At 37.9% G+C, this 20,330-nt stretch overlaps 1 protein-coding gene across 6 annotated transcripts in view; it reads right to left on the bottom strand.

The window, feature by feature from the left end:
- Nucleotides 1–20,330, bottom strand: part of SPATS2 (spermatogenesis associated serine rich 2) — a 153,130-nt gene that overhangs the window by 47,750 nt on the left and 85,050 nt on the right. For all 6 annotated transcript variants that reach the window (XM_043968368.1, XM_043968369.1, XM_043968367.1 and 3 more), the window contains 2 exons: nucleotides 4,220–4,328; nucleotides 2,059–2,108 (listed from right to left, as the gene is read on the bottom strand). In XM_043968368.1, coding sequence (XP_043824303.1) covers nucleotides 2,059–2,108; nucleotides 4,220–4,328 — 159 coding nt within the window. The remainder of the gene's footprint in view (nucleotides 1–2,058; nucleotides 2,109–4,219; nucleotides 4,329–20,330) is intronic.

Here is a 20,330-nt window from a genome sequence, read left to right as displayed (position 1 = left end):
TACCCCACAACCCAAAGAGAAAGTTAGCAAATTATAAACTTAATCAATCAATAAGCATTTATTAAGTACTAGACACTAAGATGTGTGGGACTGAGGATATAAAGAAAAAGAATTAAAGGGTCATGCCCTTAAGGAGCTTACATTTCAATGGAAAAATAACATGTATGCATGTAAGTAGAAATAGTATGTGTACAAAATAATGAGAAAGTACACTGTGACAGTAGGGGCACAAACAGTAGGGGAAGGGTCAGGAAAGGCTTCAGGTACAAAGTGACTCTAGTATAATTCTGAAGCAAAAAAGAGGATTCTAAGAGGTGGTGGTGAAGAGGGAAGTCATTCCAGGAATGTAGAAGAGTCAGTGCAAAGGTATGGGGATGGGATATGGAGTGTAATATGTGAGGAACAGAGAGAATGTCAGTTTGACTCAACTGTATACATGTATATGCAGGAAGAAAAATAAAAAGTTTGTATTTATAATAAGGTAGACTGCAGTCAGGTGGTGAAGGGCCTTAAAAACCAAACAGATGAGTTTGTATTTGATCTCAGAGGCAGTAGGAAAGCCAATGGAGTTTACTGAATTGGAGTGTTGATGCAGTCAGATTGCACATTAGGAAAAGCACCTTGGCAGTTGTATGTAGAAGGGAGTGGAGATAGCAGAGACTTGAGTCAGGTAGCTAATAAGAGTCCAAGAAAGTCTGGTATTAAGGGTGGGTTTTGGGAAAAGACAATGAATTCTGTTTTGGATGTGCTGAGTCTGCGACAGTAGTCCATTAATGATGCTTGCCTGGAGATAAGACACTTGTGGCAGTCACTGGCATAAAGATAATCATTAAATCTCTGGAAGCTGATAGGGTCACATACTGAGTAAGAGAATATAGGGAAAAGAGGGCACAGGAGAGAGCCTAGGGAAAATTGAAAGAAGTGGTTTGTTTTTCTACTTTAAGGTGCTGATTTGTAGGATGGTAATTAGAATGTAAACTCATTACAAGGACGGAAACTTCTTTTTTTCTACTGCTATCCCCAGCACCTGAGGTGCTTAATAAATACTTGTTGATTAATTCATTCAATAAGTTCAAGATGTATTTATTTATCCTATATGTACAGACTTGCTGGTGGGTAACCTGATTATCCTGCCCACCCATATGCAAAAACAGATCCAAAAATTCAAAATGATACAGAAGGACACAAAGATGTCAGTTATTTAGACAATGAAAGTAAATGTTTAATTCAAAGTATAACAAACCAATTAAAAAAAGAATTACCAATGTCAACATTTCAGAATTGAAATTAACATATCAGGAGCTTATGACCCTTTCATCTATTCTGACCAGTTTCCAAAAAGATCTTTGGCTTTGGATTGTAAGGTGCCCCTTTGATCCATACACTGAAATGCTGATCATACCCTGAGAAACACCCAATAGGTATAATGCTGAGAGCATTCTCTGGGCACCACTATACAACAATTCAGGTTTTGACTTCTGGTTATATAATTTCAGAGTCCACAACACAATGGGTGAGAAGTAGAAGCAGTTGTTTGACAATCCCAAACCTGGGGGCAGCTAGGTGGCGCAGTGGGCGCCCTGGATTCAGGAAGACCTGAATTCAAATCCAGCCTCAGACACTTGACACCTACCAGCTGTGTGACCCTGGACAAGTCACTTAACCCTCACTGCCCAACCAAAAAAGAAAAAAATCCCAAACCTTCTAACTGACCCAGTACACAAATGATTCTGAAAACTATTGGATAGATCATTTTCTTTGGAGCAGTGGCTGCTTTCCCTGACATGTTCTACAGTTCCACTTTCTGTCTAAAACCAATATCCCCTCTGCAAATGCAACACAGTAAAGCTGTTTCTTGTCCTAAACCTTTAAGTAGCATTCACATGGATTTGCTACCTCATTTTAGACATAGCTGCATTTCACTGATGGAAGCAAGTGACCATTATTTAAAATACGTGAATAGAAAATGTTCATAAAATACATCTTAGTAAGTTTTGATGTGTTGTTTTTTGACAATACAGAGATCAAAAATTCAATACTAAATTTCATTCAAGTTACCTTTTTCTTGCCTGTTATTGTCCATTCTTTTAGTACTTCACTGGCATTGCCTGTAAGAGGAAAGAAACATTTCCCCCCATAATTAATCATGAACTAGTATTGCTAGTCTTTCAATAGTTGGAAAATTTCCAAAAGCTTATCATGGGAAAGGTTAAGTTTCAACATGATGTTTGCCTGAGAAGCCTGCCTATTGTAACAGAATCACAGAATTTGAGAGCAAGAAGGAACCTCAGGGGGCAGGTAGGTAGCACAGTGGATAAAGCACCAGCCCTGGATTCAGGAAGACCTGAGTTTAAATCCAGCCTCAAACACTTGACACTTACTAGCTGTGTGACCCTGGGCAAGTCACTTAACCCTTATTGCCCAGCCAAAAAAAAAAAAAAAAAGAACTATCTACTCCAACCCATACATGAAAGGAATCTCTCTGATAACAAACATCCTTGACAAGGAGTCATCTAGATTCTGATCAAAGATCTCCAAGGAGAAGAACCCACTACCTCTCAATGCTTTGGGGCAGCTCTAATAGTTACAAAGTTTTTCCTGACATCAAGCTCGAATTAGACTCACTCCAACTTCTTCTTCTTCTTCTTCTTCTTCTTTTTTTTTTAGGGACAATGAGGGTTAAGTGACTTGCCCAGGGTCACACAGCTAGTAAGTGTCAAGTGTCTGAGGCTGGATCTGAACTCAGGTCCTCCTGAATCCAAGGCCAGTGCTTTAGCCACTTCACCACCTAGCTGCCCCCTCCAACTTCTACTTACCTATGCTTCTGTTTCTGCCCTCTGGGGTCAAATAAAACAATCTAATCTCTCTGCTGCACAACAGCCCTTCAGATACTCAAAGAGAGCTACCATGTCCCACCTTAAGTCTCCCCTTTCCTGGATAACATGCAGAGTATCTTCAAATGATTCAGACAACTTCTCCTTAAAACTTTTTTTTCCCAGAAAACTCTTATAAGAAAAAAAAAAGCCTAATATAGTCTAGTCTCACAGACACAGCCACTGAAGTGATGTATTCACTCTGCATCTTAGAAAAAGTAAAAAGTTATTTGCTTTATCCATAGTCCATGTTATTTTATATGCTTTCAGACAGCTCCCATCACATCAGCTTGGAAAGATTTTCACACCCCAGGCTCAGCACATGAATTAGATCCTGACTTTAGTCAGAAAGTAAATGAAGATGGGAAAGAAACAACTGACAGTATCCTAACTTTTCCAACCCATTCTTACAATTTCAGAAAAAACATAACATAGCTCTGTGATTTTATAGAAATGTCTTGTTCATTGGTTTCTGCTAGTGTTTCCTTTAAGGGTTTGGAGAAGAATTTAATTTCACTCTTTTTCAAATGAAGAAACTGAGGTCCAAAGAAGGAAGATCACAGCAAATGATGTCAAGGCCAAATCTGAGTGGTTTCCATAAACTGGTGGAGCAATGATGAATCCCTTCTCCATGGTTGCAACCTTGGGAAAATACCTAACCTAATCTCAATATGCATGTCACTGGCACTATGGTTGGGTTTTTTTTCTTGAATGGTAGTAGAGTATAATTTAAGAGAAAAGAATAAATAATGTCGGAATATCTTAAGGAGTGCAGGGAAGCAAAGTGACATAATTTATATGAAGAGAGATGGTATGACCTGTTACAGTGAGTTCTGCTAAATGAGCTATGACATACAAGATATTTGAAGGAATGTTTTTTAAAAATGCCTACTTTCACTCCTTAAACTAGTCCCACAATGCCTCCAAGAAACCCCTCAAGGAAATTCCTCATGTGAAGGAATTACATCAGCTTTGGTACCCACTCCTTATCAGTATCCTCAGTGCCCTTTCCTCTATGATTGGAGGCAGAACAAAAGATTCCCTCCAAGCTTCCATTTAAAGATGGTTTCTAGAGCAGTCATCTTTTCCTTTCCCACCAGTTTATACTACTTGGATCGGGCGCCAGGTACCTTCTTCCCCAGGCCTACCCCTCCTACCTTTTGTGTATAGTCCTCCCCCTTTAGAGAATGCAATGTCCTTGAGGATAGGGATTCTTTCTTTTTTCATATTTGTACCTCCAGGACATAGCACAGTGCTGGGCACATAGAAGGATCTTAATAAAGATTTATTGACCAACTGAAGCCCTACATTATATAGTACACTTAAAAACTGTGAAGTAGGCTTACCTTCCATGAATGCTTGCACCGTTTTGTCCACACAATTATCAAAATGCTGCAAGACTAGGATGATTTCATTGTTACTCCGATTGGGGACTATTGCACGTACTGCATTGATCTGTGAAAAGATGAAGGCAGTGGTCATTTTACTCATTAACCTTTTAAAATGAATTGCCAAGAGTAATAGCATATTCATTAGGGCACTGGAAAAAAGTGACATTTTTTTCGTAACAATATTTATCATTCTTTAGCATCAGTCAAATCACATATTACTTTCTCGGGAAAAAAGAAATAATAAAATTTCAAGAAATAAAAAACACATACCCTCTCCCAAATAAAAGGAACTCAAGCTTATAATCAAGTTATGCTAAAACTATCTGGTACTGGCTAAGAAACAGAGTGAAGGATCAATGGAATAGGCTAGGCACAGGAAATGCAGTAGTAAATGACACTAGTAATGTAGTGTTTGATAAACCCAAAGACTCCAGCTTCTGGGATAGGAACTCAGTATTTGACAAAAACTGCTGGGAAAACTGGAAGATAGTATGGCAGAAATTAGGCATAGACCAACATCTTACACCTTATACTAAAATAAGGTCAAAATGGATACATGATTTAGACATAAGACATGATTTAGGAGAGAAAGGAATAGTATACCTATCAGATCTTTGGAAAGGAAAACAGTTTATGACCAAACAAGAGATAGAGTATATTACAATATGCAAAATGGATGATTTTGATTACATTAAATTAAAACATTTTTGTACAAACAGAAGCAATGAATCCAAAATTAGAAGGGAGACAGAAAGCTGGGAAACAATTTTTGAGGCCAGTACTTCTGATAAAGGCCTCATTTCTAAAATATATAGGCAACTAAATCAAATTTATAAGAATCCAAGTCATTCCCCAATTGAGAAATGGTCAAAGGATATGAACAGGCAGTTTTCTGATGAAGAAACCAAAGCTATCTATTCACATATGAAAAAATGCTCTAAATCTCTAATGATTAGAGGGATGCAAATTAAAACAACTCTGAGGTACCACCTGACACCTATCAGATTGGCTAAAATGACAAAAAAGGAAAATAATAAATGTTGGAGAAGCTGTGGGAAAATTGGAACACTTATGCATTGTTGGTGGAGCTGTGAACTGATCCAACCATTCTGGAGAGCAATTTGGAATTATGCCCAAAGGGCGATAAAGCTGTGCATACCCTTTGACCCAGCAATACCACTTTTGGGTCTTTTTCCCAAAGAAATCATGGAAAGGGGAAAGGGACCCACATGTACAAAAATATTTATAGCTGCTCTTTATGTGGTGGCAAGGAATTAGAAGTTGAGGGGATGCCCATCAACTGGGGAATGGCTGGACAAGTTGTGGCATATGAATACAATGGAATACTATTGTGCTGTAAGAAACGATGAGCAGCAGGAGTTCAGAGAAACCTTGTGTGGGCTGATGATGAGTAAGATGAGCAGAACCAGAAGAACACTGTACACAGTATCATCAACATTGAGTGTTGATCTACTGTGATGGACTATATTCTTCTCACCAATGCAATGGTACAGAAGAGTTCCAGGGAACTCATGATAGAAGAGGATCTCCAAATCCAGGGGAAAAAAAAGAACTGTGGAGTATAGATGCTGAATGAACCATATTATTTCTTTTGTTTTTGGTGCTGATGTTTTTCTATTTTGAGGTTTTTCATCATTGCTCTGATTTTTCTCTTATAACATGACTAATGCAGAAATATGTTTAATGTTATTATGTGTGTGTGTGTGTGTATAAAAACCTATATCAGATTACCTGCTGTCTAGGGGAAGGGGGAGGGAGGGGAAGGAGGGAGAAAAATCTGAAATTGGAAAGCTTGTATAAACAAAAGTTGAGAACTATCTTTACAGGTAACAGGAAAAAAATAAAATACTTTATTAATTTTTTAAAAAATCAAGTGATGCTCAGAGTCAATAACTTTTCTAATTTTTAGAAGAAAGTTGAAGTTGAGAAATATTTGTAATGATCACTGGGGAGGGGTAGGAATCAAGATGGAAGAGTGAGAAGAGGAGCATGAGAGAGGCTTTGTCTTGAGGAAGCATGGCATGGGACTGACCTGACTGTGTATGGAGCACAAAACAAGTTCCAGAAAAGTAGCTGTGCATCTCTAAGTCTAGGAGCAGAGCAGCAGGGACTTAATTCTAAGCTTTAGCCCAGTGCCTAAGCCCCCTGTAGAATAATCACGGCAGAAGGACCAAAACAGAAGAGATGACAATTCTGAGGTTCTGAACTTGCAGAACCTCCCAGAAGGTTATGAATGACTGAATTTAGCAGCAGTCTACTGAAACTCAACCACTCATAAGACAACAGACCCAAACCTGTCTCAGGAACATGCAGAGCTCAAACCTGGAGGACAGTAAACAGATTTTCCTAGATCACACCAATTCGGGAGCACTGAAAATTTAGAGGTTCCTGGCTGAGTTGTGAAAGCAACAGGATGATGTAAAAAGACAGAATCTTGGGCTAGAAAATCCCTCCTCCCACCTTGAAATATACAGAACTCAGCACTAACATAATGTCCAAAGTCAAGAAATAGATTGGAAAAATGAGCAAACAAAAAAAGAAACAGATCATAAAGAGCCACTACAGTGAGAGGAAAGCTCAAGACACAAACATAGAAAAAACAAATGACCTGAAAACATCTAAAAACAAAGCCTCAATGAAAAAAAAAAGCAAACTGAATATAAACATAATGAAAAATCTTTAGAAGAGTTCAAGAAAAAATTAAAAGGTATATTTAAAAGAAATGAATATTTTAAATATGAAATGGAAATAAAATATGAAAAGAATTGATGGCCTGATAAAAGATGTACAAAACATTTCAGAAGAAAATAAATCCTTGAAAATTAGAATTGGCTAACAGAAGCTAATGACTCCACAAGATATTAAGAAATAATCAGGGGAGGGAGCTGCTGTGCTGATACAGGACTTGAGCCCAACCCCACAGTCACCCTGACACAGATCCAGTCCCAGGAAGGCCTCACCACAGAAGGAGACCCCCAGAGCCTCTGAATCAGCTGAAGTGCCAGTGTTGTCTGGAACTAAGCTCACAGTCTGGTGAGAGGGCTGAGCCCTGGGCAGGGGGGAGACTACAGGGGTCTACATGCTGGTGCTGAGGCAGAACTTGGGTTTTTCACCCCTGCTGAGAACCAGGAGGTAGGCCCCAGTAGCAGTGGCCCAGGTAGGGTTGGGGCACAGGCTCATCAGAGCTAACAACCACAACACACAAAGCTGGTTGATTAGCAAGTTGGTCTGGGGGTCATCTAAGGACCAGGGAACAGGCCAGGTGAGTGAAGAACCTGATCCTCCTTAAATCATACCACCTGGGACTTCTTAAGCTTGGGATACTGCAGCCAGGAAACAGTGCCCCACTTTAAGGAGCTAAAAGTCAAGTAAAAGAAAGGCAAGATGACCAGACAGAGAAAGGTGAGGACCATAGAAAGTTTCTTCAATAACAAGGAAGACCAAGGGGCACCCTCAGAGGAAGATGTCAACATCAGGGCCCCTATATCTAAAGCTTCCAAGAAAAATATGAATTGGTCTCAGGCCATAGAGGTGCTCAAAAAGGACTTTGAAGATAAAGTTAGAGAGGTAGAGGAAAAAATGGAAAGAGAAATGAGGGTGATGCAGGAAAGACATGAGAAAAAAGTCAACAGCTTGAAAAGTCAAACTGGCCAAACGGAAAAGGAGGTACAAAAGCTCTCTGATGAAAATAATTGCTTAAGAATGAAGATTGAACAAATGGAAGCCAGTGACTTTGTGAGAAACCAAGACACAATAAAGCAAATCCAAATGAATAAAAAAATAGAGGGCAATGTGAAATATCTTCTGGGAAAAACTGCCAACCTGGAAAATTGGTCCAAGAGAGATAATTTGAAAATTATTGGTCTACCTGAAAACCATGATCAAGGAAAGAGCTTAGACATCATCTTCCAAGATATTCTCAAGGAAAATTGCCCTGAAATTCTAGAAGAAGCAGCTAAAATAGAAATTGAAAGAATCCACCGATCACCTCCTGAAAGAGATCCCAAAAGGAAAACCTCCAGGAATATTATAGCCAAATTCCAGAACTCACAGGTCAAGGAGAAAATATTGCAAGCAGCTAGAAAAAAGGAATTCAAATACTGTGGAGCTATAGTCAAGATAACACAAAATCTAGCAGCTTCTACATTAAAGGACCAGAGGACATGGAATATGATATTCCAGAGGACAAAGGAACTGGGATTACAACCAAAAATCACCTACCCAGACTGAGTATAATCTTTCAGGGGGAAAATGGGACTTCAATGAAAAAGAGGACTTTCAGGCATTCGGGATGAAAAAACCTGAACTGAATAGAAAATTTGATTTTCAAATACAAGACCCTAGAGAAGCATAAAAAGGTAAACAGGAAAAAGAAACCAGGAGGGATATTAAAAGGTTAAACTGTTTACATTTGTACATGGGAAGATAATACTTCTAACTCATAAGAACTTTCTCAGTATTCGGGCAGCTGAAAGGAATATACTTAGGCAGAGGGCACAGGTGTGAACTGAATATGAAGGGATAATATCTGTAAAGCATTATTTGCTTATTTTTGTCTTTTGTGGGGCAGGCAGGGTGGGGTGGTTTATGTCTGGGACTGGATTTAGGCTTGGGGCCTCCTGGGTCTAGGGTTGGCGCTTTTCCCACTGTGTCACCTAGCTGACCCATGATGACATCTTTAAAATAAAGTTAAGGGGTAAGAGGAATGCATTGTAAGAAAGGGAAAGGGAGAGGTGGGAGGTGGTAAAGTAGTTCACATAAAAGAAACAAGAAAAAGCTTATGGAGCGGAGGGAAAGATAGGGAAGGAACAGGAGAGTGAGTGAGCCTTATTCTCATCAAAATTGGCTCAAAGAGGGAATAACGTGCACATTCAAATAGATATAATAATATATTTTGCCCTGAGGGAAAGTGGGAGGGGAAGGGGATAAGGGGGGAGAGGCAAAGGAAGGGAGGGCAGATTGGGGGAGGGGGCAATAAAAAGCAAAACATTTTTTTTTTATTATATGATTCATTTATTTATTAATTCAATTAAATAATTGACCTATTTCTCCTTTCGAGGACCAGCCTTGTAGTCAGAAACCTAAGGGTTCAAGTCATTGTGAAACCATGGACAAATCACTTGACCTTTCAGCATTCCTAACAACTCTTTTTTTTTTTTTTAATGAGATATTTTATTTTTTCCGTTACATGTAAAGATAGTTCTCAACTTTTGTTTATACATGCTTTACAATTTCAGATTAAAGCAAAACATTTTTGAGGAGGGGATAGGGTGAAAGAAGATAGAAAATAGAGTAAATACCAAGGGGAAGGAATAGGAAGGAGGGCAATACAGTTAGCAATAGTAACTGTGAAATAAATGATGAGCAGGATGCTATCAGAAGGACTTATGAAAAATGCAAACCATCCATAGAGAAAGAACTGATGGTATCTGAATACAGATCGAAGCATAATTCTTTTTTAAAAAAAGAAGTGCTAATATAAATATTTTGTTGTAAATGGAGTCTTTCTTCTTATCAACAGATTCCTTAGGGTAAAAGCTCAGTAATGAAAAACATAACCCAAAACTAAATTACTAAATTACTGATTACTAAACCAAGTTTCTGGTTCAAAAGGTACAGACAGGGGGCAGCTAGGTGGATAAAGCACCAGCCCTGGATTCAGGACTCCCCGAGTTTAAATCCGGCCTCAGACACTTGACATATAACTAGCTGTGTGACCCTGGGCAAGTCACTTAACCCTCACTGCGTGCAAAAAAACCCCAAACAAAAACAAACAAAAAAAGGTATAGACAACTTAGTTGCTTTATCTGAATAATTCCAAATTTCTAAGATGATTGTACTATTCACATATCCACCTACAATGTATTAACATGCTTATTATTTTAAAACCCCTCCAACATTGACTATTGCCATTTTTGAGTTATATTTGCCAATTTGTAGGGTGTGAGGTGAAACCTGAGGGTTGTCTTAATTTGCATTTATCTTATTATTAGTTATCAGGAGAATTCTTTTACATGGTTGTGAATGCTATGTAATTCTTTTAAAAACCGTTATGACTAATATGATAATGTTTTACATAAGTGTGTATGTATAATCCATATCTGACTGCTTACTGTCTCAGGGAGGGAAGGAGGGATAGAATTTGAAACTTAAAACTTAAAGTACAAATGTTTATTATTACTTTTAAAAAACCTGTTTATATCCTTTTGATGGAGGAGGCTAAAAAGGGGTTAACAGATAACCTAAGACTTGATCAATAGTAGCTAGAAGGGTTAACAGAGAAACTAAGATCTGAATAACCAGAAGGTTACTATCAACCAATCCTATCAACAGAAGCCTAGGGAAGGTAACCAGGGACCATTAACCATTAATAAAGAGATATTATAAACACAGAGAGTCTCTGGCTCTGACAAGTTTAAGCATGTCTTTATGATCATGCACAGAGAATACCAAATGTGTCCTTGGGTTCACCTTATGATGTGTAAACCCCAAAAACACACCCCTAGGGAAAAAGGAACCCACCTCAAGGTTGTCTTAGGACCCCAAGAATTCCAAATTAGGATAAGCCCTGCCATAAACCTCCTAAGGAGGAGATTAAGATAATGAGGAACCTACTTTTTCTCACTATAAATATAATCATTTTCCCTTTCCCTATTAAAGACACTTTTCTCCTTGGTGTCTTCCTGTGGTCATCACAGTACAATAAAACTTGGGAAACTGAGTCACTGAGTCTTATAATTCTTTGGGACACCTCATGATCAATTTGGTCAATTAAGTCCATCTCTACTACACTTTGACCACTTACTGACTGAGTGATGGCTATTAGTTTTATTTGTATTTATATATTTTAATATATTTATGTATTTATATATGTATGTTTTATATACATTACTTACATTTATTACTTGTTGTTACAGCTTGGATTCTAAATTCTCATAAAGGAAATTTAATGCAAAGATTTTTTTCCCCATTTGACCATTTCCCTTCTTATTTTATTAATTTTATCTATGCAGAAAAAAAGCTTTTTAGTTTCATGTAACTGATGTTAATGTTTGATCTTTTGTAATGGCCTCAATCTCATTTGGTTAAGGATAGATTTCCTATCCATACTGGGGAGAGTTATATGATCTCCTTCTCTTCTAATTTTTTTTAGCTTGATCATTAATATTAAAATAGTGCATCCATTTAGAATGTAATGTGGAATATAGTATAAGGTATTGGTCTAAACCTAATTTCTACTAGACTGCTTTCCAGTTTTCTAAGCAGCTTTTACCAAATAAGGTTTTTCCACCCTTAGGTAATTTATGTTTTCCATCTTATCAAAACATTGAGTTATTAAGTTCCATTTTTTCTGATTCTCTGGTCTTGTTGAGCTGGTTTTTTGTGGTGTCCAACTCATCGTGACCCCATTTTGTGTTTTCTTGGCAAAGATACTGGAGTGGTTTGCCATTTCCTTCTCTGGCTCATTTTACAAATGAGGAACTGAGACAAACATGGGTATTTTTTAATCAATATGAGAGAGAATGAAGACCCAACAACAACAACAACAATTTTTGGTCAATTATCTTTTGTAAGACTTTTTGGGTTTGGGGGCCTAGATTTTTAAAGACTTAAAAAAAATTCTACTTATTTATTTTTTCTTTTTCAAAAAGCTGTGACAATTTAATTTTTGTTCTGTGCAGTTTTCATTTATGATTTCTTGAAATATAGCCCTGAAAAAAACTGGTTTTGATTACTTTTTTGTTTTGTTTTTGCAGGGCAATGAGAGTTAAGTTACTTGCCCAAAAAAACCTGTTTTTTAAAAAGCCCATTGTGTTTTAAACTGAGACATCTATCTCTTTAGCCCCCAAATCATACCTCTGTAGCCCATTGTTTGAGTTTGGATGGTTTAGAATAAGTATAAATAGCAATTGTTTTCTGTTTGGCTAAAAACTCTAAGGGTCTTCCCCTCCCAGACTTAAAGTTTTGCAATAGCAAATTGGGTCATCTTTCGTCTCAATTCTTACCTGGCACATAAGTCATTAAATAGGTGTTGCCTCAGACAAGCTGAGACCTGGGAATGATCTTAAATTAGAAAGGCCAAGGTCACCCACTGCATCTGAGGCCATTGCCAGTTGTCTTAACTCTTGTCTTACCACTGGATTTCGATGACTCCAGAGGAGAGAGTGTGGTTGCACAGTTCTGCCTCACTTAAATCCAATTCATGCACAAATCAAGACATCACCTTCATGATGTCATTCTCTTTGAGAATGAAAGATGAACAACAACAACAATGAGCACTTTATAATTGAATCTATACAAGTCTTTTGTGTACTTTGGTAGGTGAATTGCCCAGATATTTTATGCATTTTGTAGTTACTTGGAATGGGATTTCCCTATTATTGTTTCTTAGGTGGTGGTATTATGCAGAGAGGCTGTTAATTTTGGAGGGTTTATTTGGTAGCCTGAAACTTTCTCAATGAGTATCTTTGTTGATTTCCCAGGATTTTTCAAATATAGCATCATATCTTCAGTCCAGAAAGATAATTTCATCTCCTCTTTACTTAATTTTACGCCTTTAATTTTTTCTCTTGTCTTATTGCTGTTAATAGCATTTCCAGAACTATATTAAATAATAAAGGGAGGAGTGTGCATCCTTGCTTTACTCCCATATTTACTGGAAAAGGTTATGGTATATAAACACTGCATGATGCTTGCTTTTTGTTTTAGGTAGATATTATGATATTAAAAATTGTGTGGGACAATTATGGATTTGAGTCAGATTAAACTCTGAGGATGGAGTCTGAAAGATACCTAGCCCCCCTCCCCAGAATAGCTAGCCTCTCACTTTGCCTAAAAGTTAATTGCTTGTCAAATTCTCACTGTCTCCTTTAAGTTTTATTGTTGAGATAATGGACTTGGGACAGTTCTGTAAACTTTGGGGATGGGGTCTGGGAGATATCCAGTCCCCCAGTAAGTTTTATTACTTGTCACAGTTCTACCAATTAGCACTATTTGTTTTACTTTTGCTTAGTTCCCACATGCCAGCTACACCTTAGTTTATGGCCTGTAATAAAAAAACTCCCCTCTCACATGTCAGAATCCCAGTCCCTGCCATGATAAATTGCAGTCAGATAAGGGAGTGATTTCTGCCTCCCTCTTTCTTTGACATTCCTCAGACTTGTACCCCTTCCCCTTCTCCCCTTTGTTCTTGGACATGTCTCCATACATGGATCACGAGCTGGGTACGCATCTTGGGTGAGACAGGATTGGATGTTAGATTGTGAGCTCATCCACCCTAGGTGTACGTGGGGACAGTCCTTTTCAAGATTACTATAAAAACCTAGAAGATTGGGCATATCTTTGCAAGACTTCAATGTGTAATTGGGTTTTGCCCATCCTCATGAAGATGTAATAAATCTGTCTCTGCTTGACTCTCCTTGAGTTATTTGGATAAACTGAGGCAGTTTGTCCCAAACAAAATGGTCACATGTCATATCCCTGGGTTGGCTAGTGTCATGGGGTGCAGAGCACCCCAGAAGTTCTCTGGGGCACATCAAGGAATCTTCTCCTTGAGAAACTAAACCAGAAGACAGATACCCTAGAGAGATAAGTGGAACCAGTTTGGAGTGAGCTAGCTTTGGGACCTCCACCCTTCATTCTGGTCTCCCTTACCGCTGGGGAGATAAATTTGAGTGTGGCTGCGGCCTTTGTGTCCTGAAGAGAGATGCTTAGCCACCCCTCACCCAATTCCTCTAGTCACTACCAGTGGGGGATGGTCCTCCACTCCTCACCCAATACCACCAGTGGGAGATAGTCCTCCCTCACTAAAGGAACTTTCCACAGTCAAATGGTCACCCCTCCCCCCATCAGTCCTCTATAAAAGTACCTGCCAGTCTCCTGTTCGAGGAGATTGGTACCTCTGAGCCACGTGCTTTGTACCTATCTCCCCATGAGAAGTCCAAGGATTTCTGTCATGGTTTCCGCCCCTCCCCTCCCCTCCCCCCCCCCTTCCCTTGGCCCTAAATAAACTATCACCTTATTCTAACTGCTTTTGTGTGCAAGAGGGTGTAATTCTTTAAAGAGGAATTCCTAAGAACTCCAACCCCTAACCCCAACCCGTACCTCATTTCCTCCATTACACTAGTGTAGCTTTGCTGCTAGCAGCTTGGGAGATACAGCAGAGGTGCCAAGTAAGTTCAGTATAGAAGTCAGTACATGGCTATTTTTGTTTTAAATTTTCTTTTGGATTCTGGATGTCCATGATTTCATGGAGACAGACAGCTTAAGTTGATTTATCTTTGTCAGAAAGTTTCTGTTTTGGAAATGTTAGATAGGGGAGAGGGGAGGAGCAAAAAAAATGTTCAGGCGTCTATCTTGTGATCACATGACCCAGAAGTCCCCTTCATCACTTTTTATAGCACAACAGAATTCCATTACATTTATGTGCCAGAATTTGTTCAGTCATTCTCCAACTGATTAGTTCTTTACCATCACACAAAGGGCTGCTATAAATGTTTTTGTACACGTGAGTCCCTTTTCTCTTTCTTTATGTCTCTTTGAAGATATAGACCTAGAAGTGGTATCAAAAGGTATGTACAGTTTAGTAACTTGGAGCACAGGGGAAAGGTACATAATTTCAAATTACTTTTCAGAATGGCCAACCACTTCACAGCTCCACATTAGGGGAGTTCTATACAATAGTGTGTTAATGTATCTGTTTTCCCCGAAGGCCTTCTAGCAGCCCTCATTTTCCTTATTTGTCAACTTTGCCAATCTGGTGGTTTGCATTTCTCTAAATATTAATGACTTGGAGAATTAAAAAAATTTTTTTTAAGAAAACCAAATTCCTACATTGGCCATATCCAAAAAAAAAAAAATCTCAATCCACACTAATTCCATTACCTCTTTGTTAAGGAGCAGCTAGGTGGTACCACAGTGGGTAGAGTATAAGGCCTAGAGTCAGGAAGACATCTTCCTGAGTTCAAATCTGGCTTCAGAAACTTACTAGCTGTGTGATCCTGGGCAAGTCACTTCACTCTATCTGCCTCAGTTCCTCACCTGTAAAATGAGCTGGAGAAGGAAATGGCAAACTGGTCCAGTATCTTTGCCAAGAAAACCCCAAATATGGTCACAAAGAGCTAGGCATGACTGAACAACAACAAGCATCCTATTAGTAACCTCATTCATTCTATAAAATGGAGATAATAGCACCTACCTCAAAGGATTGTTGTGAGGATCAAATAAGTAAATCTATATAAAGTGCTTTGTAAACCCCGAAGAGCCATATAAATGCTAGGTATCATAATTTTGTTTCATCTTGAGTCCTCTGGAATAGTGGACAGTCAACTGAATTGAGTACCTATTTCTTTTTTTTTTTTTTTTTGGGAGAGGCAATAGGGGTTAAGTGACTTGTCCAGGGTCACACAGCTAGTAAGTGTTAAGTGGCTGAGGCCAGCTTTGAACTCAGGTCCTCCTGAATCCAGGGATGGTGCTTTATCCACTGCACCACCTAGCTGCTCCCAGTACCTATTTCTCAACAAATACAGTTTGAAATTTGGTACTGCTAGGTCCCCTCTCCTTTCCACTTTTTCTCTCCAATATATCCCTTGATATGCTTGATGTTTTGTTCCTCCAAAATGAATTTCACTATTATTTTTCCTAGTTCTATAAAATACTATTTTGGTAGTTTGCAGGACACTGAACTGAACAAGGAAATTAATTTAGGCATTTTTGTCATTTTTATTATGCTGGCTTGACCTGATCATGAATAATTTAATATTTTCCCAATGTTCAGTTCTGTCTTTATGTCCTTTAACAAGTGTTTTATTATTTATATGTGTACAGTTATTGTTATTTGTATAGTTGTATTCATATAGTTTCTAGGTGTATCTTTCACAGGTACATTCCCAAGTATTTTGTATATTCTATAGTTATTTTAAAATGGAATTTCTATATCTCTTCTTGCTGAGATTTGTTAGTAATATACAAAAATATAATTTGAGTTTATTTTATATTCTGTAACCTGAAGTTATTTTTTATTCTCTAAGATTATTTAAGTAAGTTATCATTATCTGCAAAAAGTGATAATTTTTCCCATTTTTCTTATGCTTTATTTCCTCAATTTCTTTTTCTTGTCTTATAACTATAGACAGCATTTTGAGCACTATATTAAATAATAATGGCAATAATAGACACTATTGCTTTACTCTAAATCTTATTAGAAAGGCCTCTAGTTTATTCCTATCATATATAATGTTGACACTAGGTTTTAGAGGGCTACTACTTATATTAAGGAGAGACCTGTTTATACCTATGTTTTCTAGTGGTTTTTTTTTTTTTAGTGAGGCAATTGGGGTTAAGTGACTTGCCCAGGGTCACACAGCTAGTTAAGTATTAAGTGTCTGAGGCCGGATTTGAACTCAGGTACTCCTGACTCCAGGGCCGGTGCTCTATCCACTGCGCCATCTAGCTGCCCCTAGTGTTTTTTTTTTAAAACAAGAATGGGTATTATATCTTGTCAAAAGCTTTCCCCACATCTATTGATACATAATCATAGGATTTCTGTTGTTCTTGTTAATATGGTCTGTTATACTGACATTTTTCCTAATGAGATTTAATTAACTCTGTATTCACAGCATAAATCCAATCTAACTGTAGTTAATTTAATTTTTGTGACCTATTGCTATAGTCCACGTGCTAATATTGTATTTGACTCTCACTGATTTGTATATCAAGACCATTTTTATATCATAAAAGGAATTTGGTAGTAATCCTTTTCCTATTTTATCAAATAGCTTGTGTAACACTGGAACTAACTGTTCCTTAAATATTTGATAGGATTTTCTTTCTATTCCCATCCCTCTTAGGAAAGCTCATTTATGATTTGTTCAATTTCCTTTTCAGATTGTATTAAGTCCTCTGTTTCTTGTTCTTTTGATCTAGGCTATTAATGGTTTTATAAATATTAACCCATTCATTTAGATTGTTAGGTTTTATTGGCATATAATTGGATAAAATATTTTCTAATAATTTCCTTTATTTCTTCTCCATTTGTTGTAAATTCAACTTTTAATTTTTGATACTGTAAACTGGCTTTCCTCTTTTAAAAAAAAATCAACCTAAAGGCAGCTAGGTGGTGTAGTAGATAAAGTACCGGCCCTGGATTCAGGAGGACCTGAATTCAAAACACTTGACACTAGCTGTGTGACCATGGGCAAGTCACTTAACCCTTATTGCCTCACCAAAAAAAAAAAATTAAAATCAACCTAGTGGTTTATCTATTTTATTTTTTCAAAGCTCCTATTTATATTAATTTGATTTTGTTTTGCTTTTGATTTTGCTAATTTCTTCTTTGTTTTTAGGATTTCTATTTTGATATTTAATTTCTGGTTTTAAATTTCTTGATTTTTCTTTTCTTTTTTTTTCTAGCTGCCTACCCAATTTATTGGTCTGTTCTTTCTCTCTTTTAATGATGAAAAAGTTTAGGGTATCAGTGTTTCCTTAAGAACTATTTTGGTTAACATCATCTTCAATGAAATTATCTGTAGCTGAAAAAAAAAAAAACTGTGGAATATGGATGCTGATCAGACCATACTATTTCTTTTGTCTTTGGTGCTGTTGTTTTTCTTTTTTGAGGTTTTTCCTTTTTGCTCTGATTCTTCTCTTATAACATGACTATTGCAGAAATAGGTTTAATGTTATTATACACATACACACACACACACACACACACACACACACACACACATAACCTAAATCAGATTGCCTGCTGTCTGGAGGAGGGGAGGGAGGAAGAAAAATTTGAAATTGGAAATCTTATATAAACAAATGTTGAAAACTATCTCTACATGTAACTGGAAAATAATAAAATACTTTTTTAAAAAAAGAAATTATCTGTAACTATATGTTCTTTTACCCATCCATTCATTAGGATTAAGTTATTTAGTCCATTGGTAAGGAATACTGCATATATTTTCAGATTTTTTTGATGTATTGATGGGTTGTTGATTTTTTTTCCTTAAAAAAATTCATTGTTATGTGGAATGGCTCTCTGGGATGAAGAAGGTATAGGAGAAAAATTCAGGGAAACAAAATGTATAAATTGGAATTTATTGGTCTGTTTATTTTAATGAGAGGTTATTGGTACCACTTTAGAGAGAACAGATTCAGTTCATTGGTGGGGCTGGAAGCCTTATTTTAAGGAATGCTTGTTGAAGACAGCAGATATAGATAGCTCTAAGAGCTTGGCTTTGAAAAGGGAGAAAGACATAGCATGACAGCTTGAGGGAATGTCTTTCAATGAGGAAGAGACCGAAAATTTGGGGAGGGAGGGAATGACCGCTTGGTCAAATTCCCAAAGAGACAGAGGAAGGTGGGATAAAGGACACAAGGAGAAGGGTTGATTTTCTTCAGGAGAAGGGCCACCATTTCCTTGAAAGCTGGAACAAAATAAAAGAAAAATGTAGAGGGATTTTGAGGTGTGGAATAGAGGAGATAGGGGACCTCACAAGGACAGTATCAATCTTCTTGGTAAAATAGTGGGCAAGGTTTGGAAGGTCAGAAGGAGGGAGCTGCTGTGCTGATACAGGAGTCCAGCCCAACCCCACAGTCACCCTGACACAGATCCAGTCCCAGGAAGGCCTCACCACAGAAGGAGACCCCCAGAGCCTCTGAATCAGCTGAAGTGCCAGTGTTGTCTGGAACTAAGCTCACAGTCTGGTGAGAGGGCTGAGCCCTGGGCAGGGGGGAGACTACAGGGGTCTACATGCTGGTGCTGAGGCAGAACTTGGGTTTTTCACCCCTGCTGAGAACCAGGAGGTAGGCCCCAGTAGCAGTGGCCCAGGTAGGGTTGGGGCACAGGCTCATCAGAGCTAACAACCACAACACACAAAGCTGGTTGATTAGCAAGTTGGTCTGGGGGTCATCTAAGGACCAGGGAACAGGCCAGGTGAGTGAAGAACCTGATCCTCCTTAAATCATACCACCTGGGACTTCTTAAGCTTGGGATACTGCAGCCTGGAAACAGTGCCCCACTTTAAGGAGCTAAAAGTCAAGTAAAAGAAAGGCAAGATGACCAGACAGAGAAAGGTGAGGACCATAGAAAGTTTCTTCAATAACAAGGAAGACCAAGGGGCACCCTCTAAATAAATAAATAAATTTTTAAAAATTAACAAGTAAAAAAAAATAGTGGGCAAGGTCATCTGCTGAGGAAGTAAGGGTTGAGGGAATTATAGAAGGATTGAGGGAAGGGGAAGAACAGCCATTGGCAAAGTATACCAAGGAACAATCTAAAGGGTTGCAGTGCTTCTGTGAGGCCTTAGTTGAGATTAGAGAGCATGGACACAGCCATTGATGGATGACTAGTAAGAGGACATGAACAAACAATTCTCAATACAAGAACTGCAAACTTAAACATCATATAGAAGAATGCTTCAAATGACTAATAATAAAGGTGAAATTAAACAACCCTGAGCTTTCACTTCATACCCAGCAATTTGGCAAATATCAGAAAAGAAAATGTCATTAATGAAAGAGTTGTGGAAAGACCGACACATTAAAAAATATATTTTTGGTGGCGCTGTTAATGGACACAACCATTCTGGAAAGCAATTTGGAATCAAGCCCCTCCTTGAAGTCTTTGACCTGGAGATTCTACTGCTAGGCACATACCCCCAGGAGGTTAAAGTTAGAGGGAAAGGTTACATATATACCAAAATATTCATAGCAGCTCTATTTGTAGGAGCAAAGAGCTCGAAATTCAGTAGACCACTGTCCATCAACTCTTCCCTGTTTAGAGAAAGGTTCAAATAAATTGTGCTATATGAATGTAACCAAATATTACTATAATGTAAGAAACTATGCCCATGAAGAATTAAGAGAGAAACATAGAAAAACATTCAGTGATACAGAATGAAGTAAGTAATATCCATGACAACAATATAAATAGAAAGAATAGAAAAACTAAATGCTATGTAATTCTAATGAGCAAAAATTTGGCTGTGGAATGGAAGGGGTGAGAAAATGTACCTCCCTTAACCACTTTGCATAGATGTGGGGCTATCAG

Source organism: Dromiciops gliroides, chromosome 5, assembly GCF_019393635.1.
Source record: "Dromiciops gliroides isolate mDroGli1 chromosome 5, mDroGli1.pri, whole genome shotgun sequence".
NCBI lineage: Eukaryota > Metazoa > Chordata > Mammalia > Microbiotheria > Microbiotheriidae > Dromiciops > Dromiciops gliroides.
Note: the sequence above shows the minus strand (reverse complement) of the source record. Positions and strands in the feature narration are given on the sequence as shown.